Below are 26,745 nucleotides of genomic sequence, written 5' to 3'. Positions count from 1 at the left end.
GAGGGCTATTTTATTTTTTATAACTTGGGTACTGATTGGTGCTCCTGGTTTTGCCAGCACACTAGACACTTCCCAGTAATAGGGTGCAACTATGGCTTGCATGTTATCCTTAAGTTGTCAAATCATCCTGTACCACCCACTCACAAGGCTGAGGCTGATCCTCTTCCAGCCCTAGCTAGGCAGGGCAGAAGACTCCAAGACTCCATTGTAGTAAACCAGTTGGCTCTCCTGGACAGCCCTGGATCTAGAACTCAAACTGAAAAGCAAGAAGGCGAGAATGGCCCTGCCGCAGCTCCAAATGTGACTCTGGGGCAACAGTTTTGAGTTTTCTCTACTGTAAAATGGGAGCGAGCAAGTCATCCTGGGTAACTGCCAAGGTGGGTCACGTGAGAACAGGCAGTTCTGGCAGCAGGGCAGAGAGAGAAAGGGTGCTTATTTTTACTGGTCTCTCTTCCTCCTAGAACCAAACGGTCCTTCCACGACCTAGTCTATGATGGCACATGCCAATGGAGGGCAATTTTTCATCCAGGAATGTGACTCTCAGGGAAGTTCTCTGTCCTATGAAAGGTATGCCACTTGGTGCATGATGGGACCACACAAGATGACAAGAAGGGTAGGCAGTGTCTGTCGTCTCCACCCTCCCCAGCTTGTTTGAGGCCCAACATCTGGGGTGTTGTGGAAGAAGATCAGGTTCTATTGATGTTTCCCCTGGCCTAACGGCCCCTCCTCAATCCCAGCGGTCTATCCCCCATGGAGGAAAGCTGTAAAGAAGCTCCAACATTTAGTTGAGAACGTTCACTGCCCCTTCTTAAAAGACTAAGGGACCGGGTGTGGTGGCTCATGCCTGTAATCCCAGCACTTTGGGAGGCCGAGGCAGGCAGATCACCTGTGGTCAGGAGTTCGAGACCAGCCTGGCCAACATGGTGAAACCCCATCTCTACTAAAAATACAAAAATTAGCCAGGCGTGGTGGCATATGCCTGTAATCCCAGCTACTTGAGAGGCTGAGGCAGGATAATCACTTGAACCTGGGAGGTGGAGGTTGCAGTGAGCTGAGACTGCGCCACTGAACTCTAGCCTGGGCGACAAGGGCAAAACTCCGTCTCAAAAATAAATAAAAAGAGACTAAGGGCCTATACCTTAATGTGTTGCCATGTTGAAGAAGAGGAAGAGAGGGTAGCAATCCAATTAGAATTAAGAAATTTAGGCCAGGCACGGTGGCTCACGCCTGTAGTCCCAGCACTTTGGGAGGCTGAGGCAGGTAGATCATGAGGTCAGGAGTTCGAGACCAGCCTGGCCAATATGGTGGAACCCTGTCTCTACTAAAAAAAATACAAAAATTAGCTGGGCGTGATGGTACATGCCTGTAATCCCAGCTGCTCCGGAGGCTGAGGGAGGAGAATTGCTGGAACCCAGGAGGCGGAGGTCGCAGTGAGCCGAGATCGCACCACTGCACTCCAGCCTGGGCGACACAGCAAGACTCTGTCTCAAAAAAAAAAAAAGAAAAAGAAAAAAAATAAATTTAGAGTGTAAGGTGAACAGGGGAGATGGTCGGAATAGAATGAAGACTCTGACTTGTTGGTCCAGCCCCCTGCATTCTCCCAAGAGACCACCCTTCCCAGACATGCAGAACTCGCACACTCCCTTTGCAAAGAAGCTCTGTGTATTGGGTGCAACAGCTCTGGGGTCTCTATATAAATAATATACAAAACCCAACAGCTCAATGCCTCACATTAACAAAAATACTAAAAACTTATTAAAAATGGAGCCTGAGGGGAGGGCCCCAAACACTACTGGTGCTAGCCCAGGAACGGGATTGGGAATTAAGAAGAAAGGGTGGGGCCACATCCAGTGCACAAGCAGTTCCTCCAGGTGGCTCAGTAGCGTCCAAATATGTTGGTACTGGGCTGTGGCTGGGTATCTGTGAAAAACCAGAGATTATCAGGGATGGAAGACCAGGCAGGGGTGTGGGTATGCACGAGGAAAGCTGTTCAGGTATCAAGGGAAGGGGATGGAATGGAATGCCTCCTCTCATAACCTGGGCCTGAAGCCATCGTTTCAGCTACTTTGGCCCACCCCGCCCCCTAAATTTATTCCATGGGGTTCTCCTCGGGAAGGCAGGCAGGCTTACTGGAGAGCTGTTGTTGAAGTTGCCGGACCAAAGCTGCTGTCTGTTGCTGCTGCTGGGTCTGCTGAAGCCCCTGGCGCTGGAACTGGGTGGAAATAGGAAGTGGAAGACTGAAGTCGAACTTTTCTCCTTCTTCAACCTCCTTTCCCAATCCGTTTTTTTTTTTTTTTTTTTTTTTTGAGACGGAGTCTCGCTCTGTCCCCAGGCTGGAGTGCAGTGGCGCGATCTCGGCTCACTGTAACCTCTGCCTCCCGAGTTCAAGCAATTCTCTGCCTCAGCCTCCTGAGTAGCTGAGATTACAGGCGCCTGCCACCATGCCCGGCTTATTTATTATTATTATTTTTTGTATTTTTAGTAGAGATGGGGTTTCACCATCTTGGCCAGGCTGGTCTCGAACTCCTGACCTCAAGTGATCCACCCACCTCGGCCTCCCAAAGTGCTGGGATTACAGGCGTGAGCCACTGCGCCTGGTCTCCCAATCCATTTTCAGGGTGCCATGCCCTGCCTCCCACCTCTACCCTATTCCATACTGTCTCCAGCCCAGTTCACTGGCTGCGTGCCCAACCTGGGCAGCTGTCCCTGAGCCTGGGGCTGTAGTCCAGCAGCTACCTGGGGCTGGGACTGGGGCTGGGGTTGGGGAGGAGCTGCCTGTTGCTGCTGTTGCTGCTGGTGTTGCTGTTGTTGCTGTTGCTGCTGCTGCTGCTGCTGTTGCTGCTGCTGCTGCTGCTGCTGCTGCTGCTGTTGCTGCTGTTGCTATAAGAACATAAAAGATACTTCAGAAGGAGAAGAGGGAGGAAGCTAAGCCTCAGAACTAGAGGGCTGAGTGCAGGGGATGAGGAAGCAGGGTGGGAGCTCGGGGTCTACTGCCTTCCCTTTTTAGACAGCTGCCCAGAAAGAAACCAAATCTAGGGTACCCAGCAGACAATGTCCAACTCTCTCCCACTATGATCCCCAGAAAACAAAAAGGGGGAGGGTAGAAAACTAACTTCTCCAGCACCACTAGAGGCCAGCCGCTCTGCTAGGTGTTTTGGTACACTGCCTTGTTTAGTCTCGGTAACTGTGTGGGAAGAACTTGTGCCTCTCTTCCTCCCCGGGCTCCCAGGTCCCAGATGAAATCCCAGTGCCTTACCCGCAGGATCTGCTGCTGCTGCTGCTGCCGGATGTGGTACTGCTGCTGCTGCTGCTGCTGTTGCTGTTGCTGCTGCTGCTGCTGTTGCTGTTGCTGCTGTTGCTGCTGCTGCTGCTGCTCAGGTAGGATGGCTGTTGAGCGGACGCCTGCCTGGACGCCCTGGGCACTCATTGGAGTCATGGTACTTATCATGGGTGTCTGCTGCAGTGTCTGGTGTGAAAACCTCCAAAGACAAGAGGGTCAGAGGTCAAGGCATGAGGGAGGTGAAGAGAGGGGGTCAGTATAAACCTTGGGTCCCTGACCTGAAAGAAACGTTAGCAGGTTATTTCATTCATTCCTCGTGTCACTAACCAGACTTCCAGTCTGGGGAATAAGTTGCATAAGATGATACTCTATTTTAGTGTCTCATAACCTTAATGGTTAGGAATTTTTCAATTCTGCATTAGCTATTTTTCTCTTACAAAAATGAAAAACAGGGCTGGGTGCGGTGGCTCACACCTGTAATCCCAGCACTTTGGGAGGCTAAGGCGGGTGGATCACTTGAGGTCAGGAGTTCCAGACCAGCCTGGCAACATGGTGAAACCCCATCTCTAGCAAAAATACAAAAAAAATTAGCTGAGTGTGGTAGTGGATGCCTGTAATCCCAGCTACTCGGGAGGCTGAGGCAGGAGAATTGCTTGAACCTGGGAGGTGGAAGTTGCAGTGAGCCAAGATTGCACCACTGTACTCCAGCCTGGATGACAGAGCGAGACTCCATCTCAAAAAAAAAAAAGAAAAGAAAAGAAAAGAAAAAAACAGTCTTAGCACAAGATAGGCATTCTATAAACACTCATTGAGGTTTTTTGCTGTTGCTCTTGTTGTTCCCAAATAACATTTCAAGTTGTTCTACTACACGTGTATATCACTTCAAGAGTCTACTGGCCAGGCTCCCCGTCTCAAGTCTTTTTTTTTGAGACAGAGTCTCACTCTGTTGCCCAGGCTGGAGTGCAGTGATGCGATCTCGGCTCACTGCAACCTCCACCTCTCAGGTTCAAGTGATTCTCCTGCCTCAGCCTCCCGAGTAGCTGGGATTACAGGCACATGCCACCACACCCAGATAATTTTTGTATTTTTAGTAGAGACGGGATTTCACCATGTTGACCAGGCTGGTCTCGAACTCCTGACCTTAGGTGATCTGCCTGCCTGGGCCTCCCAAAGTACTGGGATTACAGGCATGAGCCACCGCGCCCGGCCTGAAGTCTTCTTGCACCTTCCAGTACGCATCTTATCCATTCATTCCAAGGAAACTTGCAACACACCCAACTCCTCCTATCACTCTTCTGATCAAAAGAGCCCTTTCTGGGACTGTGTCTCAATTCTTCGGCTGAGCATTCAAGGCCATCTCTCAGCCTGCCCCCTCCTAGCCTAGCCCCAGTGACTTCCCCAGCACAGATTTTACACTCCATCCAGGCCCTTCTCCCCAGGCACCATCCTCATTCTGGTCCCCATGTCTTTGTTCATGTTACATCCTCTACCTGGAATGCCCTTTCTTTTCCTCTTCTCTACAAATCCCAATTACAGCTATTTTTCAGAGGCCAACTCAAGTCTGACCTCCTTCATGAAACATTCTCTGATGAGTCAGGCCCACAGATATTACCCCGTACTTTTTCTCAATCCACATTTTACCTCATAGCATACAACTGCATACCTGATTATATCTTTGCTCAGAGTGTTCTCTCAATATTCTTCTGTAAGTCTCATCTCCCCAGCTATAGTAAAGATTCTTTGTAGTGAGGAACTATGTATCGTGGGTTTTTTTTGCTATCTTTCTTCACCTCACCCAGTCCTGGTATAGTGCTGGCCACACAATGGGCAGTTAGCCCACTCCCCAGTGTTCTTAATCCTAAGCTTCAGAGTCTCTATACATGGTTACAAGGCCTCAACTAAGGCTTGACTAACGTTAACCATGGTGGGAGAATTCATTCATTAGTCCATCCTGGTATTCAAAGCCGGTACTGGCTTTATGACTCCTTATCATGTAGTTCATCTATCAACTCCAGATATTTTTTTTCTTTTTCTTTTCTTTTCTTTTTTTTTTTTTTTTGAGACAGGGTCTTACTCTGTCACCACTGGAGTGTAGTGGCGCAATCTCGGCTCATTGTGCGATTACAGCTCACTGCAGCCTCAAACTCCCAGGCTCAAGCAATCCTCCCACCTCAGCCTCCTGAGTAGCTGGGACTACAAGCATGCACCACCACGCCTGTCTAATTAAAAAAAAATTTTTTTTGGCCAGGTGTGGTAGCTCAGTTCAAGACCAGCCTGGGCAACATGGCGAAACCCCACCTCAACTAAAAATCCAAAAAATTAGCTGGGCGTGGTGGTGTGTGCCTATAGTTCCAGCTACTTGGGAGGCTGAGGTAGGAGGATCACCTGAGCCTCAGAGGTCGAGGCTGCAGTGAGCCATGATCATGCCACGACACTCCAACCTGGGCAAATGGAGTGAGACTCTGTTTCAAAAAAATATGTATTTTTTTTGTAGAGATGGGATCTCCCTGTGTTGCCCAGGCTGGCCTCGAATTCCTGGACTCAACTGATTCTCCCACCTTGGGCCCCCAAGTGCTGGGACTACCAGTGTGAGCTATCACACCCAGCCCAGATTTTTCCTTGAGTCAGATAAACAATTTCCCCTCTCTGGGCCTCATAGAACTGTTAAGGAAGTAGACATGAAACTATTGGTCTCCAGGGTCCCTTCCAGCTCGAGACTTCTGTGGTTATGGGCTATGTGGCCAGATAAGTATTCTTGATGTCTCCAAAAGTTCTGACCAGTCCCATCACTTTCAGGCACAGGCTTTCCCAAGTCAAATGCTCCCTTATACCTCTGCATCTCTTCCTAGCTCACCACTACTTTGGGTACCTTTGAGTGGAGGTCAGTCCATGTCCATAGGTGGGGGCCTGCTGGTGCACATAGCCACTGGGCCGCTGTTGCAGGTGGCGGGTAGGATCTACAAGAGTAGGATTGGTAGAAGGGTGGGTGCTCTGGTAAGGCTGGCTGGAGTAGCTGGGGGGCACCATGGTACCTGCAGGGCCTGTGTGTTGCTGCAATCCCACATGAGAAACATAAGGAGTATAGCCCTGGAGGGAAGAAGGAGAGAGGGAATCAGGGCCGAGAGTATGCAGAGCAGCTTGCCTCATCCCTCTAGTCTCACAATCCCAGGCCCTTACCTGGGAAGTCTGCAAACCGTAGGAAGAGCTGGGAGTCATCTGATGGACAGATGACTGTCCCAACATGCCCTGACTCTGCTAAAGGGAGAAAAGAGAACAACTCAAACTCAGGAAATGCTTGCTGCCATCTCATCTCTTGTGTCTCCCACCCTGAGTGTCCTTGTGAAGATCCCAAGTGTCTCCTCAGTCCTGTGACCCTCAAAAGCCCCTCTCCCTGACAGCCCTCCCTACTGCCCCTCTCACTATCTTTGCCTGGAGCTGTTGGCGAAGGCGCTGTCCTTGGGGCACCGCAGGTTGCTGCTGCCGGTACACAGAGGTCTTATAAGAGGAGGGTTCTAAGCCCATGACGCCAGTCATGGTTGTGGGCAGCACTCCAGGGTAAGTTGGTCGGGTGGGCAGCTTCTGCATTGGTAAGCGCACAGGGCGGTATGGGTCCACACGAGGGCCACCTGGAAAGGAGAGTGGGCTGACCTCTAGGCTCCTCATCCCTCTGTCTCTTGCTCAGTGTCCTTGACATCCATAGCTCCTCAGGGGAATGGCATCATCCTTTGGGCAGGAGGAGTGTACAGGTAGGTCCCTCCAGCATTCCTAGTGGCTGGCACTCACCTGCAGGTAGCGGCTGGTTCTGGGTGTACAGGCCTATGGAGCCTTGCCTGTAGTTAAGGTGGGTTATGGAACCAGGGTTTGGGTGGTGCAGAAGGTCCGGAGGCACTGTCACACCATAAGGGCCGCTCCGACCCGGGCCCATTCCATAGTCCTGTGTGAGTGGCAGAGGAAGAGGGTGAGTGGGTTGTAGCTGAATGGGGTCGGGGAGCTGGGGGAGAATGAGGTAAAGAGGAGCTGGATTCGTATATGGTTAATTTTTATTATGATTCTAATGGCACCCCTTCCTTATGCGCCCCCACCCCTCCCACAAACCAGAAACTGGAGCATCATGAAGTGAGAGGCTGTGGGAGAACTGTCACGGGGGAGGCGCTCACCTCTGTCTTGGTAGCTGGCTGGCTGCGTTTCTTGCCCTTGGTGGACTTCTTCTTGCGTTCCTCAGTACTGGGTGGAGCAGCCCCCGGTTTGTCAGTTTTGGGGGGCTCTGGAGCCTTTTTCTCAGGCTCTAGCAGGGTAGGAGCAGGCGGCTCCTCATCTTCTGGGGGCAGTGGCAGTGGCTCCAGGTAATAGGCGCGGGGCCGGGGCCTCAGGTGTGTGTGGTAGAGCAGCAACCGCTGCTGCTCCTCTCCTCGAGCCACTCGCCGGTCCACTCGGACTGTTCCAAACCAGCCCCAAGAGAGTGGTGCTGATGGCTTCAACCCCTCAAAAAGATCCCAGGGCGAGATCTTCTGTTTGGTGGAAACCTGTAGACCCTGCTCCAGAAAATGAAAAACAATAAGCTGCTGGGATTTAGAAAACAGAAGAGAGGCTGCAAGCATTTGTAGGAGTGGGTAGAAAGAAGTCATAGGTAGATTCAGGAGAGATGGTGAGAAGCAGACAGACAGACATGGATACACATATACGTGCAGAAGAGAGTTATGCGGGGAGAGAGTGAAGGGTGGGGGACAGGGAGAGGTGTGGAGGCGCAAGATGAAGCCAGCCCAGAGCAGGAGAAGAGGTGAACAAACGGGGCGGGGGGCGTGTGGGGAGAGATCGGGAGAGAAAGGGGTTGGGGAGAAAGCCAGAGAGGGAGCGGGGAGGGAGAGGGATTGACATTCAGAGGAAGACAGAAAAAGGAAGGCAGAGAAAGAGAGAGAGGAAGGCAGGGAGAGACTCTGCCTTTAGGCAGGCCGAGAAAGAGTCAGAGAGAGAGAAACAGGAAGAGAGAGACAAAAAGGTGGAGAGACAAAGAAAGGCAAGCGAGTCAGACAGTGAGAGAGACAGAGACGGAGGAAAAGAGACAGATGGACTAGGAAGACAGATGAAGAGAATGTATATATGAAGGAGTTAGACTTTGGGTTTTAAACTATACACAATAATTATGGTTACTCAACAAATACTGCAACTGACAGAGAGGGAAAAGATAAAAGTGTGCAGAGATGGGTGGGTGTAGGGAGAGAAACACAGAAATAAAAGAGATACGGGCTGTCGGCCAGATAGATGGGTGGGGTAGGACATGGGGCAGGTGGAGCAGAGGAAAGAGGAGGGTAGGGTATTGAAAAATGGGTGGTATGTTAAAAGGTGAGGGCAGGGTGAAGGAAAGAGGGTGGGACTTCAAAGATGGAGATGAAATGTAAGGAAAGTTAAGTGATTTGCTCAAAACCCCAGAGATGGTGTTCACCGGCGGAGACTGATGGGCTCCTGAATCTGATGAGTCTGTTGGAGCTAACAAAGCTGATGCAGGGAAAGTTCTTGCCCAAAGGGGAAAAAAAGCAAGGGACATGGGCAGACAATGGAACATGCCTCCTTCTTGAAGATGGAATCGAAGCCAGCAATCTTGTTGCCCTTGGTATCGATAAGGGAGCCCTGTGGCTCACACGTGATGACATCTCGGGTCTGCTTGGGCAGCGGCAGCAGCTGGCGAACCTTTTCCAGACTGTCTGACTGGCGCTCCCCCAACTCCTTCTGCAGGCACAGGAGGATGGGACAAGAGTTCAGAGATACAGAAAACAGGGATGGGAAGTCTCAGGGGACAGCACAGAACCTGGCACAGAGAAGACCCCCACTCAGTAAATGCTCACGGCATGAGTAACAAAGAAAAGACACACGTGAGAAGGAAAGGTAGAGGGCTCCAGCCAGAAGCAAGTTCCTGAGGCTGGACAGCAGATTCCAGTAACCGCAAACCTTGCCCCTGCCTCTGCTTACCTGCAACTTCTTTGCCAGGTTCATGTATGCACGCTTGTTTTCCTCCATGCTACCTTGAGAGATGCTAGACATGTCTGCAGCCAATGTCCCATTGATAAGCACGCTCAGCATGTCCAACACAGTAGTGAAGAGCTCACTGAGACAGGAAGCCAGAGAGAAAACCAGAGAAGAGGTGAAGATAGAAAAAGGCCTCAGCAGAGGACACAAGCAGGGAGAGGTGCTTAATATGTCATCCCAAGGGCACCAAAACTGTATGGGGAGCCCAGGGCCACGGAGTCCACAGTAACAGCCACACCAATCTCAGTGGGTGCACCTGGCATGGGAGTAGGGGGAGCTTCTTGGGTATGAAACTGCAGGGAGCGGGTGGGGATGCTTTACTTGTTGGACTGCATGTCGACAGTGCCGCTGATGATGATCTCCAGGAGGAGCATGGCCCACTCCGTGGTCTGCTGGGTGCTGCGCTGCACCGTGTCAAACATGCCCCCCACCTGCCAGGGCCACAACAAGTCAGTCAGATGGCTCAGGGACAAAGGCCAGAGTTTAAGGAAAGCTTAGTTCCAATCTGAGTTGGGACGCCTGAGTTCATGCCTGAGTTTTTTTTTTTTTTTTTTTTTAGACGGAGTCTCGCTCTGTCACCCAGGCTGCAGTGCAGTGGCGCGACCTCGGCTCACTGCAAGCTCCGCCTCCCGGGTTCACGCCATTCTCCTGCCTCAGCCTCCTGAGTAGCTGAGACTACAGGCACCCACCATCACGCCCGGCTAATTTTTTTTGTATTTTTAGTAGAGACGGGGTTTCATCGTGTTAACCAGGATGGTCTCGATCTCCTGACCTCGTGATCCGCCCGCCTCGGCCTCCCAAAGTGCTGGGATTACAGGCATGAGCCACCGCTCCCGGCCACACTTGAGTTGAGCCTATGATTTGCTACATGATCTCAAGACAATGACCGAATTCTTGACATCTCTGGGCCTCTGTTTCCATACTTAGAAAGTGATGGGAATTGGACGGAATGATTTCCAGGATTCCATTCAACATTCCACAATGGGTTTCCAGTGCTTCTAGGGCCCAGTCAGAATCTACGATACTGAGGCAGAGGCCCTGCAAGGATCCAGGGTACATAACCTATTGGACCATGACCACAGTGATCCAGCCCCCTTAACCACTTTCAGTCCCTGCATCCTTTCAGAGAACAAGGTTAATACTTCAAGACTCAGGCTGGGCACGGTGGCTCATGCCTGTAATCCCAGCACTTTGGGAGGCCGAGACAGATGGATCATTTGAGGTAAGGAGTTCAAGACCAGCCTGGCCAGCATGGTCAAACCCCATCTCTATGAAAAATACAAAAATTAGCCAGGTGTGGTGGTGCACACCTGTAATCCCAGCTACTCAGGAGGTTGAGGCATGAGAATCACTTGAACCCAGGAGGTGGAAGTTGCAGTGAGCTGAGATGGCGCCACTGCACTCCAGCTTGGGTGACAGAGTGAGACTCCGACTCCAAAAAAAAAAAAAAAAAAACTTTTCAAGACTCAGAATAACCTGGGGCCTCTATCCTTACCCCCATTCTCTCCAACCTGAGGCTTTTGCACTCCACATCTCCAGCCCTACCCTCTTCCTTCTTCTCCCCAGCTGGCCTTCTCACCAGGTTGAGCCGCAGTTTGAGTGCCTCATGCATAAGCTGCTTTGGTTTGCAGTCATCTAAGTACTGGTCATCTCGCCAATTATTCACAATCTAGAATAGAAACAAATAAAATATGCAGCTCAGGGATCTTCGTGTTTCCATCTCACAGCAGCCAATATGTTTATCAGAAAGTACTGAAGTTTCCAAGTACAGAGTCACCCCTCAGGTGCATACTTCCCTGACCTCCTGCCCACCTCCATGGCCCAGAGATCTGTACCTGGTGCACCTGGCTGTAGAGGGAGGTAAGGAGTCCCTCGCGTTGTTCATCCTGCCCTTTCAGACATGTTAGCACCAGCGATAAGAAGGGCTGCTGGCTCAACAGGGACATGCTAGAGACAAGAGAAAGAAGAGAAGAGGAGAAGAGGGGAGGGGAGGGGAGGGGAGGAGAGGGGAGAAGAGGCGAGGAGAAAAGGGAGACTGTGGGTTGGGAGTCAACTTCCAACCTCATTCTCCAGACTACTCTCTTAAGATCTAGCCTCTTGCTCAGCCATGCCCACTCTTATCCTCTGATTTTCCACTTTCCTATGATGCTTCTCCTTGGCCCATTTTATTCTTCCCCGGGCCTGCCTCTTCTCCTTTCTACCCCTCAATCTCGGTCCACTCCCTAAGCCTCTTTACCTCTTCTGCTTTTGTCGATCACGTTCTTTGCGTGAAGAGGAACCCAGATGCTGACCCTTCTCCAATTCTTCCCCAGCAGCCTTTAACACATGACCCTGGACTGAGGTGGGCAGTTTAGCAATGAGGGGGGCCACCAGCCATACACCAGAGCGCTCTAGAGAGCTGGAGAACAGACAGAGGACACAGGGTCACAGGGGAGCCAGGCAATGCTGGAACAATCCATCCTCTCCTTTCCCTGATGGACATGCTGGCATCTTCACGCATCTGACATCACTCATGCTACCAGCAGAGAAACTCCTAAGGGGATGGGTCCTAACATGTTTCTATCCGACCTGAGCACAGGCTTGGTCTTGCTGCTGCTGGGCATGTTGCTTGCAGTACTTCCAGAAGATGACCCTGTCTCTGCTGACTGCTGGAAAACCTCGATTGTGGCCTTGGCAATGTTCTCCAGGAGGGAGTTCATCTCCTGGGGAGGATGAAAGGCACAGAAGTGCTAAAATAGATAGCTAAGGGTGAAGGAACACAGATGGTAGGAGAGATCGGAGATGAGGGAGAAGGACAACACTGGCGGAGATTGATGGGGAGATAGGAACCCAACTCTGTTGGGAATCATGCCCTCTAGTACCTCCATATTTCTCCAATTCCTCACTATCTTCTCCTTTACATACCTCCTTACATCTATGGCCAGAGAAACAGGCTCCACCACCACCACCAAGCTTCCCCACAGCTCAGAGCTCCAACACTCTCAACCCATTTCCCTTATCATCAGCTCCACTTGTTCACCATTTTCCCATCCCCTCTTATCTCTCAGCTCAAAAGCCCAAGGGTAGGATCTAGGTTCTTCTGTGGTGGACCGCCTCCCTGACACATGGAGCTGAACATGAGCACAGGAGAGGGAGGGTCCAGGCACTACTCACATTGTTAGGGGTCTGCTTGATCATGAGCTGCAGCTCCAAGGAAGACTGGCGCATGGTCCACTGGTCCAAGTTCTGTGATAGAGGCCCCACACCCAGGCTAGTCATCATCGTGTTACCCCCAGCTACCCAACAATCTGAGGCCAATTCCTGATCTCCTGCAACATTGAATCACAGACTCCTGGAGGTCTGAAAGGGACCTCTATGTCCCCATCTTTAATAAAGACTACATTTAGGGAGGCTGAGGCAGGCGGATCACCTGAGGTCAGGAGTTCGAGACCAGCCTGGCCAACATGGCAAAACCCCGTCTCTACTAAAAATACAAAAATTAGCTGGGCTGGTGATGGGCGCCTGTAATCCCAGTTACTCGGGAGGCTGAGGCAGGAGAATCGTTTGAACTTGGGAGGCAGAGGTTGCAGTGAGCCGAGATCGCACCACTGTACTCCAGCCTGGGTGACAAGAGCGAGGCTCTGTCTCAAAAAAAAAAAAAAAAAAAAAAAAAAAGACTACATTTACATAGTCCAAACCAGTTAAAAATCTTTCCAATTTTTAAAATAGTTCAGGAAAGATTTCACATCTTTCCCATCCCTTCATATCAGGAAGTTCTGCTTAATGCTTAACCTTGAAACCCTTGATGTTAAAGTTGAAGCCTGCTTCTCTTGTTTTAGACCAGCTGCTCAAAGTCCCTGACAGGACCTTTATAAGACAATCTCTCAAAGTCCTGTAGAGACCAGAAAGCTACTGTTAGCTAATCTCTCTTCAACACTATCTCTTCTGGGCTGAAGAGACCTTATTCCTTTAGCTTTTCCTCAACGGCTTTATTTTTCCACTCTCTGGTCATCTGAAGGTGTGAAGCAATGTGAAGTGGAAAGTGCACAGACATGTCTGGGTTCACATATTGACTCTAAACTTATCGGCTATGTGGCCTTAGACAAGTTACTTAACCTCTTCAAGCCTCAGTTTCCTCATCGGTCAAACAGGGAGGCTCACCTACTTCATAGGGTCATAAAGATTAAATGAGGATATGTGTGCAGAGTGCCTAGCACAGTACCTGGCACAAAGCACATGCTCAGCAAGTAGTAGCTATTACTATTCAGTTCCTGAGCCATGGCCAAAATGCCAAACACACACGGCTCACACCTAGGCCTCCCAGATGCTATGCATCCCATTGATAAGCTAGATTCACTCCAGATAGCTATGCCCTTACCTAATACTCTTACACTGGAGTCTAGACCATATTGGACTTACTCCTCAGCCCATGTTGGAGCTGTTTCTCTCGCTACCTCTCCCCTCCCCTATATCCTTGTTTGTCTTCCTCTCTACTTAACTCCCCCTCTCCTTTTCTCAAGGTTCCTATTGTTTCTCCACAGACTGGGCCCACTGCTTCCTCCACAGCCCCCACGGCCTTGGCCTACCTGGAGAATGCGCTTTATGCGCTGCCGCTGGGGGTTTTCCCCATCCTCATTGTCCAGCAGTCGATGTGGGTAGCAAATGAGCTGCATGAGGCGCTGCGCCTGGGCACTACTCAACACTGGGTCTTGCAGGTCATTGCTGTCCTCACACAGAGACTTAAGGCAACGTTCTCCTACCCATTCCTGAGGAAGCTGACAATCAGGGACTGGGAACAACTAGTGAGGGGGTTAGGAATATGGGGGATGGACTGGAGTTGGTAAGGAACACAATGTATAGTAGGGAGCTGCTGTGATCACGGGCTGGAAACAGAACTATATTACACAGAGGCATTTAGGAGGTGTGGGAGGAAGGTGAAACTGACCTGTTGGCAGATGCTGCGCAGCACGTACTTGGCATAGACATCCAGACTGGCTGTCTCCACAGAGATGTTGCGGCCACCCTGCCTCCGACCACCACTGCCACCTCCTCCCTCCTCCTCTGGAAGTTCTTCTGTTCCTCCTGTCACAGTGAAGCCTGAACCTTTCAGTTCCGCATCCCCTGTGGTTCACGGGTGGGAGATAGGGAGGGCAGAGTGAGATTGGAACACTGTGTGGAGACCCACCCTGGGCCCACAGAGGCAGAAACACCCCAAATCCTGCCCTATGGGACAGAAATATACTTCTCTCCCTCTCCTCCTCCCCAAAGGTCAGAGAGACCACCTTCAGAAGGGAGAAAGACTGTCCCTTGTAGTTTAGCTGGCACTCCACCCTATACACACTTCTGGCACCACTCCCTTCCTACCCCCGTACCAAGTACAAACACAGCCTTGAGAACAGCAAACACAGCTCCATCCACGATGCGGTTCTGGGAGGCAGCCAGCAGGTGGCGGTCACAGGAGGAGCGGATTCCTACTGTAGGCTTGTCTGGGGAAGGCGATGAAGTCAGGGGAAGCAAAAGTAGGATCCACGGAGGCAGGGGAACCACACTTTCTACTGTTGGCTGGTTCAGATCAGGGTCACTTACTTCCATCAGACTGGCAAGGATTGAGCTGCGGTGTCTTGAAAAGGTGAAGGAGGATGCGGCAGGTAAGCCGGGCCCCTGGCTCAGAGTCCTGTTCACTACAAGCTAAAAGGAAGACAAAACAGATCTGGAAGGGATGAAGTTAAACTGTATGTGGGTTTATGTGTGTGCGTGCCTGCATGCATGCAAGTGTATGGCAGGGGCATGGGAGAGAAGATGAGGTAAAGTGAAAGGAGAAGAAGCAAGATAATATTGAAAGCGAGGTAGAGCAGAGAACTGTTATGCAGTTGAAGGGTCAGAAATTGGAAAGGTCAGGGCTGCAAATCCAGGGCTAAAAAACAGGTTTCTTCTAGCCTTCAGCATACCAAAGGACTGGCCTTCTGGGGAAGGCCAGGGAGCCGCAGCAAGGTCTCCCACAGTGAACAATGAGAGGATGGCCGTCCAGTGTGTATTGAAATTTGAGGTCTAGAAATGCTAGGGGTTACAGATTGGTAGTTCACCAGCATTAAGGAGTGAAGGGATAGCAGCACAGCGAATCAGATCTTCCAGGAGCAAACACTGCCGAGCGATGAGGATGGCAACAAAAGTAGCCAGCGAGTCATGAAAAGACAGGTCACTGACCTGGAGGAAAAATCAGACAGACACCACGACTCAGTGTGGAGGCCCACTCAAAGTGGTGTGCCTCCACTCTACGGAACTCTGTCCCTGGTCAGAGGATCACAACCAGCCCCCTGCCCTGGTCACTGCCCCACTAGCAAAACTCCACCCCAAGTCTCACATCAACATTGCAGAGGAGATCGTTGAAACCACAAGTGCCATTGTTAGAGGAGCAGCACAAGGCCTTAAGCACTCCTAGCCATTCTGCACTCAGTGACTTGCAATAGCCGGTCAGCTCTGCACACAGGATTGCGATGTCATTCACCCTAGGGAAAAGTACAAATGCCCTCAGGAAAAACCTTGCTCCACAAAACCTCAGACCCATTAACTTCTCATCTCTGCCCCACTAAATAATCAAGGTTGTAGTACCTCCCGGGTACCTCAGCCCTCCCTATCTCAGATGGGGGCATGGTGCCCTTCCTCACTCAGTACACCCCATACCTATCGGGATCATGGTGCCCCACACAGACGTGCATAAGGGCATTGCAGACAAAGCTGTAGCGGTTAGCAGGGTTCTCACTAAGACTCTTGCCTAGCCCCGTGTAGGTGAAGGTGTGAGCTGCAGGGTTCTCTAGAGTGTCAATCATGAACTCAGGTGCCCAGCGCATATTTGATTCCGATGGCTCCACGTTGCAGTAGATGGTGTTCTTCACCTTTGAGCAAAAGTCGCTGCAGGGATGGAGGAAAGGAGACAGTAGTGTTGAAGAAGGTCTGCTGAGGTCGAGGGATGGTCAGGAAAGGGGAGAAAAGAAAAAAAGGACAAAGTGAGGGATGAAGGATCTTGGGACAAGAAAAGGGAGATGGGACAAAATAGACTGGGCAGGAAAGGAACCACATGGGAATAAGGAACTGGGGCCTCTGAAGGCAGTGAGGAAGAGGGGGAAGAGGGTGGGCCCCACAGATATAGGCGGGGGGCAAGCCTGCTGAGGAAGAGGGCCCACTCCTGGTAACACAACAGTATGTGGAGGACACAGTCCACAAATGACCCTAGACAGGCAGCAGGGTCCCGGGCCATCCTCTCCTCCTGAGTTGGGTGGTCATGGGAAGAAGGGAGTAGGCCCCACTCGCTACCCCTTACCTTCCACCTCTCTTACCTGAAGAGCTCCCCAAATTTGTTCTTTAAATGGCTACAGGAGGTGTACAGATCATAGAGATAAGCAAGGATACAGCGCTCTGCAGAGGAGCCATCGGACCGGTTCATTCCATGCTTCACGACACCACACAGCCTGCATGAAGAAGCAAGGTTGGGAGGGTCAGCAGATGGTATGCGGGCTCCTCCAAACAGATTCAAGCCTCTGGGAAATACCATTCCTTTCCCACCTGAGCAGCAGGCACTTCCCCAGAGTGTGAGGAAGTGCATGCTCTTCCCAGGCCACTTCCACCAGCATTCGCCAGAGCTTTGTTTCAGTTATTTCGAAGCTCTGCTTACCCCTCAAAGACCTGTGCCATCTGGTCCTGGTTGAGGATGAGGCAGGCATGATAGTGCCGCAGGACAGCCACGATGCACAGGCACAGGCTAGTAGTGTAGCTGCCCACCAGATCCGAGGATTTGAGAAGCAGCTCAGCCTCAACTACACTCAGTTCATTCAGCAGCTAGCAGAGTAAACGGGAGTGAGAAATGCAAAGAGGCCCCTTGTGTTACATAGAACCCACCTTCCTGTGGGGACGCTGGCAAGGCTGGGCCTGAGCCCCTTCCTGCTGGAGCCACCTCAGGATAGAAGGGCTCGTTATCCTATGCCACAGTCTATCAACAACACCTATATTGATAGTTTATTGTTGATAGTTTATTCTGTCAACAACGCCTCTAACCAGTGTCCAGGATACAGTTCTATGAACTCCACAGTGGGAGGATGGTCTGTGCCCAGTGCTCTAATCGGCCTCTTGGCCTCCCCAGGGAGCACTTAAGTCTCTATTCCTGCAGTCTTAGCTCATGTGCCACTCCCCCCGTGCTAGTCTTTCTGCCCCTTCAAATAGCTTGGGAAACTGGCTGGAGCCTCTACCCCTGTCCTTATGACCCTCCGTAGCCGCTATATGGCATGAACTCCTTCCTCCACCCTCATCTCCCCAACTTCCCCACCTGAATGGCAAAGTCGATGAGGCCACTGATGCTGAGTGAATATTCCATGAGGTCGAAGATGAACTGCACATGCTGCACCAGAGGCAAGTGGTATGACATGCCAAGGGCAAAGCTCGTGATCTGCTCCAGAACATTCCGGGAGACCTGATAAGGGCAGTGGGAGTGAGACGGGAGTGGAGAGAGGAAAGAACCAGGGAAGGAGGAAAGGATGACACTGGAAGGGGATGAGACCAGGAGGCTTAGCCTGCCTAGCGGGGAGAAGATAGGGAAGAAAAGGAAAACAGGACAGGAGGCCAGAATGTGGGAAAGGGGCTGGGCTTAGGCCCACACCTGAGCCGTGACCTGGTGTTGGTCATAATGTGAAAGGTGCTGGAACTTAGCAAAGATATCTTCAGCAGTGGGGAAGGCTTCAGGCCGGTTGCGTCGCCGCTTCTGCCCATCCTCCCCACCTGAGGGGACAGTTGAAAGGGACTAGTCAAGACAGGGAAGATAACTAGTTGACTAGGGGTGGGGAGTAGGGTATGGAGAGAAGGCTATGGGAGGGAGGTAGGGAGAGAGGGAAGGAGGGAGGGAAGGAAGGAAGAGGGAAACAGGGAAGGGAGGGTCAAGGAAGGGATGGGGGAGGAATGAAGGGAAGGGGACAGTGAAGCAAAGGTTTAGAGGACCACAGACTATGTGGACCTTAAAGGAATATGTACAGGGAGGTGCTAGGTTCAGGGAGGGAAGGGAGAGGGAGGGAGGGCAGTATGGGGCTTACTGTGAGGTACCTAAGAATGTCAGGTCTCCAGGATTCAGAGGCACAATAGGAGCAAGCTGGTCTGTAGAGGGGGGGAATGAGGGGGGAAGTTTCAAAAGGACTAGAGCTCTCAGGAGACTCCAAGAGACAGGACATTGGGACATGACTGGGGAGTTCCCTATACTGGGGAAGGGAAGACTGACTAGGGCACTCTTTGGGGGAGATCTGTTTAAGGAGCCTCAAACCCACCAGTTTCTGCTGTCCCCTTGCGGTTCAGAACCTTCAGGATATCCTTGGTGATTTTCTTGATGGCATGGCGGGCATCATCTCGTTGCTTTCCCACCCCAAACAGTACGACCAACCGCTGGTTGCACTCATGGCTGCATGACTCCTCCTGCATCCCAGCAGCACCATCAGACTCCAGCACCGATCTCCTTCCCTCCTCTTGAAAGCATGCTCCACACCCCTCAGCATCCACATGCTAAAGCCCTTCCCTTTCCCAACCCACATCCTCAGGAATAGCTCCAACCCCTCAGCAAATTCCTTGGACAGCAATCTGGGTTCAAAACAGATCATCACAAGGTGCTGGGGAACAGTACCTGGGGGATGGGAAAATGGGTGGCGTACTGCACGTGTCGTGGCTGGTCGTAAAGAACCCCAAGGGTCCCTTCAATCTTCTCCTTGGGTGGGGGCTTCACCTCCTTCTCGACATCTGGCTTCTCAGGGGATGGACTGCCCTTCCCCTCACAGGGCATAGTAGGGGAGAACAACTAAGAGAAAGGTGAGAAAGCAGAACATGAGAAGAAGGAAAGGGGATGAGGGGGCATAAAGAAATGCCAAAAGCAGACATAATGGGAAGATCCAAGGAGCCAGATTCTGCCACGCTCAGGATTGAACTTACTGAGAAATCAGGCTTCTCCATGTCCTCAAAGAGCACACTGGAACTAGGGTCAATGTCCATAGATTCTGAGAGCCCTGGATCCTGAGGGTATAGAACATAAGCGAAGTTGCTTTAGCCCTAGGGAGTGGCTCCCACCATCTAGAAAACTTCACGGGGGAACTGGAGAGAGAAGACCAGATTGGGGAAAGCACAGAATCTGGAGTCAAGCCTCATCCAATCACTTAACCAGTATAGGCCTCTGTTTTCTTCAGCTTGAAAATGGGGTAAGAGTACCTCACAAGGCTGATGGGAGGAATCAATGAAGCAATTGATGTGAGAGTGCTTGGTCAATCACCAAGTGCTAAGAAAATACTATCCCCCTGCCCCAGGCAAAAGAGGCTCTTAGAGGCCTCTGGGAGCCATGAAGACGGAAACGTCAGAAGAAACCATCTAGGGCAAGGAAAAGCCCGCTCACTTCCAGCTTGCTGCTACTGCTGCCTTCAGCCTCCTTGTGCTCTGGGTCATCGGCAGGATCATCAAAGGGAGAGGGAGGCCGGGGACCAGGGGCTCCAAAGGCAAGGTCCCCTCGGGAGATGAGAGTGCAAGTATACATGTTGTGGGAGAAAACATCATGTCGAATCAGTTCACAGAACAGCAGTACTAAGTTAAAGAATTCCACCCGCTCACTCTCACTTCGAGGGTCCGCTGGAGGAAGGGAATGAGGAAACATGAGTTAGGAGAACACAAAAAGGTGGGCCAAAAGAGAGAGGGACACACCTAAGGCAATAATAAAAGTGATCAAATAGAAATCCCAGAAATTGTTGAGGGACAAAGTGTGGTTGGTTACCCCACATGCTGCCCCACACACCATCTCAGAAAGGAATGTAACATCTTTGTTGCGATTTATGCAGTGAAAATGCTTCAATCACAAGCTCTTGTTTTTATCCTTCTCTGTATTTCTCTACTCTGTTTAACTGTAAGATGATCAGTTAAAGAGGATCACTAGAACTACATCTAAAAGTCATTCTGCATAGAGCCCAAGAGAGAAATATAGACCAGAGGGCTGTTGATTATGCTTTCTGATGACAGTGGCGGGTAACTGAGTCTAGGCAGAGGTAACTAGAGAGTGGTAGGGGTCCGTACTCAGCATGGGAGCCTGTGTATCCAGAAACTGCAGGAGGACATCCTGGAAAATGGGAGCACTGGGAGCAGAAAGGGAGCCAGAGGCGATGGAACCCTTCTCATCTGCAGCTTCTGATTCTCCACAACGCTGCAAGATGACAAAACAAATTGTAGAACTGACTTTTACCTGATTCTTCACTCCTCAATGTGTAGGCCTTAAACTACCACCTGCTTGACCTCTACCCCATGCTTTTCTCTTTCATTCCCCTGCTGACCTCCATGTTCTTTACCACCTCCCAACTGAAGCCTTGATGTTATCTCTAACTCTTACAACAATCCACTCTTCTCTACTTTCGCCTCACGTCCGTAACTTTGCCTTTAGGTTCTCTTCCGCTTCTTTACTCTGTTCTCACACCTTCAACTCTGGTCCCTCCACCACCTCCATCTCTCGGTCTCCAACCCCAACAAATTCCTTCCCATTGGCCAATCTTGTTCTCTTATCTCTGCCCTCTAACCTCAGCCTCAATCTCCGCCTGTCTCTTCTCCAGGAGCTTGGCTACCACCATAGCACGATGCCGACCAGAACGCTTGCAGCTGACAGCCCATTCACATAGCAATGACACCACAGCATCATCATCTGAGGAGATCTGGAGACCAAAGGAAGAGAAGGAGGAGTAAGGTAGGGGTGGGGACAAAGAAATGAGTTCCAATTTCCTAAAGACTGGGCTCTATCATAAAACATTCTGGGCCCAGTAAGATCATTTCTGCAGATATGCTCTGCTTTCAATGCCTCACCATGACTTTCCCCTCAGACATATTATTGCTCTTGCAATGTTTTTTGCTCCTTCTAGTCCCCTTCTCACTTACCTCATGCCCATCCTTGCTAGGCCCCAATCCAAAGATTCGGTTACAAAGGGAATCAAGAGAGTTGCTGAAGTCAGAGCGCTCAAAACTATGGCTGTCCAGCACTTCCAAAGTATGAAGTACCCGTCCAATGGTGAAGCCTAAGGAGGAAAAGTGGTAAAGGGGACTGAACCAGAGGCCCGGTACATTCTGGCTCTCAGATCTACATGTCCTTACTATCCCCATCCTTTCTTCAAACATACTTCCTATTATCTGTTCTCTGACACATACCTGCAGTAGCTTCCTGGCATTTATCGAAAGACCAGCGAACTTCAACTGCCTGTCCCCGCTCCTTGATCTGCTGCTCGATCTCCCGCAACTTTGCACGGACCTGCAATGTTAAAAAGGAAGGCTATAAGGACGTACCAAGGCATATAAAAGGCCAGAGCCCCAGGCCAGAAGAACAGTACCAGACTCCAAATCACTACTTCTGAAAGAGTAATTTAGCCTCATAGCCCAATCTGAGAGTACCAGGCTAGTGGTCAGACATACCTGCTGAGTGAAAGCACTGTTACCCTCTGGCATGGGCAGGTTGGATGGGGCAATAGGCAAGTGGTCAAGTGGTGAGCCGGTCTTAATTCTGCTATCAGTCAGTGAGTAGTGCCAAACCAAGGCACTAGGACAGCACAGGAGGATGGTCTGCCAGATAGAAACAGCTAAGTCCAACTCATTCACCATGGCTACCCCTCTGGAATCCCATTCTAAGACCCAACCCGTAGATTCCAGATCCAAAGTTATTCTGTCTGGGTCCCCAAGAAAGGCATCACTCCACCCCTGATCCCCGCCCTTCACTCACTTTCCTAAAAGGCTTTGGGCCCACTATTTAGCCTTGGAAGGGAGAGAGAGGCTGGTCAAAACCCCCAAAGGGGACTAACACCCCATTACCAAGAAACAACAACCTCCAAGCAAGTACTCAGCACCTACTCCCACATCCAATTTGGAATTACCCCATTCTCTGGGATGGGCACCTGATTCTTCTCAGGCTATCTCTCAATGCTTCCTTGGGCCCACCTAGTACCTACCTGTAGGATACAGCTGAGGCCAAAAACCAGGGGCCGGTGCTGAGGGCACATAAGCAGGTCACTAAAGGGAGTCGAGGGTGTGCTGCTAGTTGGGGGCTGAGGAGCAGGGGTGGTGGGTAGCGTGCTTGTTGACTGAGCAGATATAACATGAGATGAGTGACTGCTCACACCATCCAGCTGCAGGGCCAGTCTCCGTGTACAGAAGTAGGCAAGCCGGCGGGACAGGTATGCAGACTGAACAAATTCCCCAGAGTACTGTGAAGACACGACCATCAGAGCCCCTAGTTCTCTCCAGGGGACCCTGCTCTAACATTTTATTCTTCCTCAAATCCTTCTTAGACTCCCCCTGCCCCACCACCACCAAAATTCCAAGCCTTACTCGGAGAAGCAGAGGCAGCAGCAGTTTAAGCAACTCATCCTCTCCAGGGCGGATCTTCTCAAAACACTCAAGCACCCAGGTTAGGAACTCATGTCTGTCCAGCATTCCATCCTATGGGTACCAGGGGAGGGAAGAGGGGACTATTAGAATGAAGTAGATAAAGTAAATGAAAAGATGAAGAGAACCACAACTGGGGCAAGGTGGCAGGCAGATTCTGTTCTCTACTGGCAGAGTACAAGTTCAGGCTCAACCCAATGCCCCACACAGCATGCCCTACTCCCTACCTGAAACATGAACATGGCCAGCTTCTCGGTGTAATCCCACTGCCGAATTGCCACCTCTACATCATGGGGCAAGGGCCCTATCGTGGAACCACAGCCCCCACTTCCTGCAGGCCCTGGCCGGTAGTATTCAGCCATCTTCTGTAACTGCTCCCATAAGTACTTGGTGATGATCTGAGTCCATTCTGGAGGAAAGAGGGAAAAAGGGCTATTTGATACTATCCTTCTGCTTAGAATATCCTTCTACTGGCCAGGTGTGGTGGCTCACGCCTGTAATCCCAGCACTTTGGGAGGCTGAGGCGAGTGCATCACGAGGTTAGGAGTTCGAGACGAGCCTGGCCAAGATGGTGAAACCCCGTCTCTAGTAAAAATACAAAAATTAGCTGGGCGCGGTGGTGGGCGCCTGTAATCCCAGCTACTCGGGAGGCTGAGACAGGAGAATCACTTTAACCTGGGAGGTGGAGGTTGCAGTAAGCCAAGATCCTGCCACTGCACTCTAGCCTGGGTGACAGAGCAAGACTCTGTCTCAAAAAAAAAAAAAAATCCTTCTACTTAGAATACCTTACCCCCACCCCTAATCACCATATTTGTAAATTCAGTTCATCCTTTTAGTCTCTAGTCAAATCCCACCTTCCTAAAGCCTTTCCGGGTATCCCCATAAGAAAGTAATCTTTTGTCCACTCAAAGAACCTTCTGCTCCTAGCTTGACATTCACCACTTTCTATATTTAATTATGTTATTTGTACATACACCTTAGCAGCCCTGTTAGACTACTAGTATCCTAGGGGCAGAGATTATGCACCGGACGTCTTTGTAGCCCAGTATATGCGCACAGTAGACACTCAAATTTCTCAGTGTTTACTGATCAAGCAAATGCAAGAAACAAGCAGGAACAAGGAATCTAGATTAAGAAGGAGGATGGTTCCAAGGGTGTCTCTATCACTCCTTGAAGCCATCAGCAGTACACCTGGTGTTAGGAGTTACTCACCCATGAAGGGGTCAACATGTCTCTTCTTAACCTTGGTCTCAGAGATTGCTGCATAGTAGGCACAGGTCATCTTAATGAGCCAGGCAGCCCGCATCACAGGCACTGTGTATTTGGCTAAGTACCCAAACACTTCTTCCTTCTTACTGAAAATGGGGACCTGGATGGACATTGCAAATAGTGAGGTCTCTATTATCCCCATGAGCTGACACCCATGTAGCTTAACATGGGAATAGGAGGGTACTTGGTACCCCATGCTCCCTCCTTGGCCTGAAGGACAGGAAACAGTACCTTACCTTTTTGGCTAGTTGCGTGAGTGGCTTGGTGCCAGCCAAGTCAGTGAACCAAGTGTTAATGGCACTCTGGGATCGTGCAGTCACTAGCCAGAAGTTGTCCTTCTGGTTCACTTGGGGCTTCCTGCGACCAGTGTCAGGGAGGGTATTACAACGTAATTTCTCTGCAATAATGCTGCTGAAGTTGGAACTGATCTGAGGGAAGAAAACTGTACCTCAGGGTGGGAAGAAGGGGCAGACAGGTGGTCCTGCCTTTTGCTGGGCAAATGCCAATGAGATAGCATTAGGTCATGAAGGCAAACTCAGCCACTTAGGTTGTCCCTATAAGTCTTCCCAACCCAGGGCCTTTGCTCCTTCTCAGATTCTTCCAGCCTTTTCCTTCAGCCTGGCAGAGTCGTCTCACCTTGGCAGGATTGAAGCTGACGTTCTTGGCACTGCCATGTTCATCCCCAGAGACAGCAGGCTGGTTATTGAAACCTTGTTTTACATTCAAGGCCGTCAGTTCATCCTGAGGCAGGAAAGCGGCGTTTAGTTGTTTTTTCCTTAGGGGAAGGGGGAAGGGGTGGGAGAGTAGGGCAGGAGAAAAGAAGGAACAAGGTGAAAGGGCAGGAGGAGGGTTCCGTGTAGAACAGATCGTTACTTAAAGCTGGGCCCTTACATTCACTTGGACCCCACCCTCACTCCCATGGTCACTAGGATTCCCAGCCACCCAGCGCGCCCTCAAACATCACTCTTCTCTTGCGAACAGCCGAGCAGCCGTACCCCACCAAGCTGTCTCAGACAACTTTCTGAGGTGTGTGTGGAGGAGGGCGTCTCTGGTGCGGCCCCTACACCACCCCCTATTCATACCTTGGAACCCCCCACCGCCCCCCGTCCTGCCCTCCCACGCCAGCCCACTTTACTCTTCCCCCTTTCGGGACTTTTGCTCTCACCGAACCGCCCCGCCCCCCATTCCCAGCCGTCAATGCCTCCTCCTAGGCTGACCGCGTGCCCCCGGCCCCTCCAGAGCCCCGATTGTGGAACGCACCTCCTTCTGTTTGGGGTCCTGAGGGTAAACATCGGGAGGCCCCAGCCGCGGCCGCTTCAGGGGCCGGTGTTCGTAGCTCAAGATCCCGAAGGCCGCCATCTTGCCCAGCCCGTAGCGCCGGAGGCGCCAGCAGGGCCAGGCTGACTGGGGGAACGGGAAGGGGGAGAGGGAGCCGAAAAGGGGGGCGGTGGTTGAGAGGACGGCGGCCGAGAGACAACAAGGGGGCACGTTAGAAACTCTCGACCATTGCCGGAAACTACCGAGGGAAGCCGAAGGACGCCGGGAACCATCGGACAATACCGACCGCAGAGGGGGTGGGGCCTGGCCCGGTGGGGGCGGAGCTCTGTGCCCCGGGAGTTTTTCGGTGGTGGCGGCGGCAAGTCGATTTCACTCAGCAAAAATCTATGAAACGTTCCGGAGACGCAGAGTGAGCTGGGGATGCAAACCAGGGAAGAGGGAGGCCTCTGCGGTGCTGAGTTCTGACAGGAATTCGGTTCCCAGAGCCTAGCTCGGTTTTGGCCTAGAAAAGTCTTCAATAATATTTGCATTGGTTAGGAACTCCGTCTATTACAGATCAGTTCTTTTCTTAGTTCCGGCATCTGAAAAATAGGTGCGCTAACACCTCCTTCAAGGGGCTATTGTGAACATTAGAAACTATGTATGCATGAGAAAGAACCTATTAAACCCTGAAAGGCTGGCTCTAATCCCTCAAGGTCTACCATCGAGTTGTCTAACCTTTTCTTGTTTGTTTTTTCTGCCCAAGGGTACCGCAGACTAACGTTTTTGATTCACAAACCCTTAAAGGTGCTGATGAAAGCTATGGACCTTCTTCCCAGAAATAATAATAATAATAATAATATGCATATATTGACATGCAAAATGTTACTTTAGATTCTTAGATCCCCTGAAGTTCATCAATGTATCCCCTAAGGGTCCATGAACTCCAGGTTAAGAACCCTTGGTCTAGCTAAAGAGGCACCTACTGTGTCAGATGCTTTTCAGACACTATCTCCTTCAATCTGCTCACAGCCTCATGAGTTAGGGATTATTATTGGCTCGATTTTGCGGATGAGGAAGCTGGTTTTCAAAGTGTGAAAATTCACTTACCCAGTATTATACAGCTACTGAGTAACAGAGCTGGCATTAAGATTCTCAATTCCAGAGCCAATATCCTATTGTCGTATTGCTATTTGTTTATTTATTTTGAGGCAGGTTCTCCCTCTGTCGCCTAGGCTGGAGTGCAGTGGCGCGATCACGGCTCACTGCAGCATCAACCTCCTGGACTCCAGCGATCCTCCCGCCTCAGCCTCCCAGTAGCTCGGACTACAGGCGTGCGCCACTGTGCCGGCCTCGTATTGCCTTTTAGAGAAAAGACAGCCAATGTGCTATAACAAAAGTAACAAATAACAATAAACAAAAATAACACCAGTAACAAAAATAACAAAATGCTATTTAATCACAATGGAAAGAAAAAGTAATTCAAGGCGGGGAGCGGTGGCTCACGTCTGTAATCCCAGCAC

General features: G+C 50.9%; 1 protein-coding gene across 4 annotated transcripts; it reads right to left on the bottom strand.

Annotated features, from left to right (window-relative positions):
• Nucleotides 1-1,644: 1,644 nt before the first annotated feature.
• MED12 (mediator complex subunit 12) lies at nucleotides 1,645-25,543 on the bottom strand. Of its 4 annotated transcripts, none has more exons than XM_054543948.2 (46): nucleotides 25,226-25,531; nucleotides 24,602-24,706; nucleotides 24,202-24,393; nucleotides 23,909-24,065; nucleotides 22,924-23,105; nucleotides 22,640-22,750; nucleotides 22,261-22,515; nucleotides 21,731-21,877; nucleotides 21,470-21,569; nucleotides 21,203-21,339; nucleotides 20,851-20,982; nucleotides 20,357-20,483; nucleotides 19,689-19,918; nucleotides 19,235-19,315; nucleotides 18,933-19,103; nucleotides 18,583-18,727; nucleotides 18,365-18,415; nucleotides 17,928-18,046; nucleotides 17,598-17,741; nucleotides 16,950-17,113; nucleotides 16,615-16,746; nucleotides 15,962-16,189; nucleotides 15,642-15,786; nucleotides 15,364-15,484; nucleotides 14,867-14,968; nucleotides 14,653-14,766; nucleotides 14,226-14,401; nucleotides 13,867-14,046; nucleotides 12,455-12,526; nucleotides 11,870-12,003; nucleotides 11,538-11,699; nucleotides 11,137-11,248; nucleotides 10,881-10,970; nucleotides 9,623-9,732; nucleotides 9,245-9,380; nucleotides 8,843-9,004; nucleotides 7,438-7,812; nucleotides 7,064-7,214; nucleotides 6,710-6,906; nucleotides 6,458-6,535; nucleotides 6,313-6,367; nucleotides 6,150-6,237; nucleotides 3,257-3,479; nucleotides 2,737-2,880; nucleotides 2,131-2,212; nucleotides 1,645-1,920 (listed from the first exon to the last, which is right to left on the bottom strand). In XM_054543948.2, the coding sequence occupies exons 1-46, from the start codon at nucleotides 25,322-25,324 to the stop codon at nucleotides 1,877-1,879; spliced, it is 6,462 nt and encodes a 2,153-aa protein (XP_054399923.1). In that variant the 5' UTR covers nucleotides 25,325-25,531; the 3' UTR covers nucleotides 1,645-1,876.
• Nucleotides 25,544-26,745: the final 1,202 nt, after the last annotated feature.

Source organism: Pongo abelii, chromosome X, assembly GCF_028885655.2.
Source record: "Pongo abelii isolate AG06213 chromosome X, NHGRI_mPonAbe1-v2.0_pri, whole genome shotgun sequence".
Lineage (NCBI taxonomy): Eukaryota > Metazoa > Chordata > Mammalia > Primates > Hominidae > Pongo > Pongo abelii.
The sequence above is the reverse complement of the archived record's forward strand: the minus strand, read 5'-3'. Positions and strand labels throughout refer to the sequence as shown.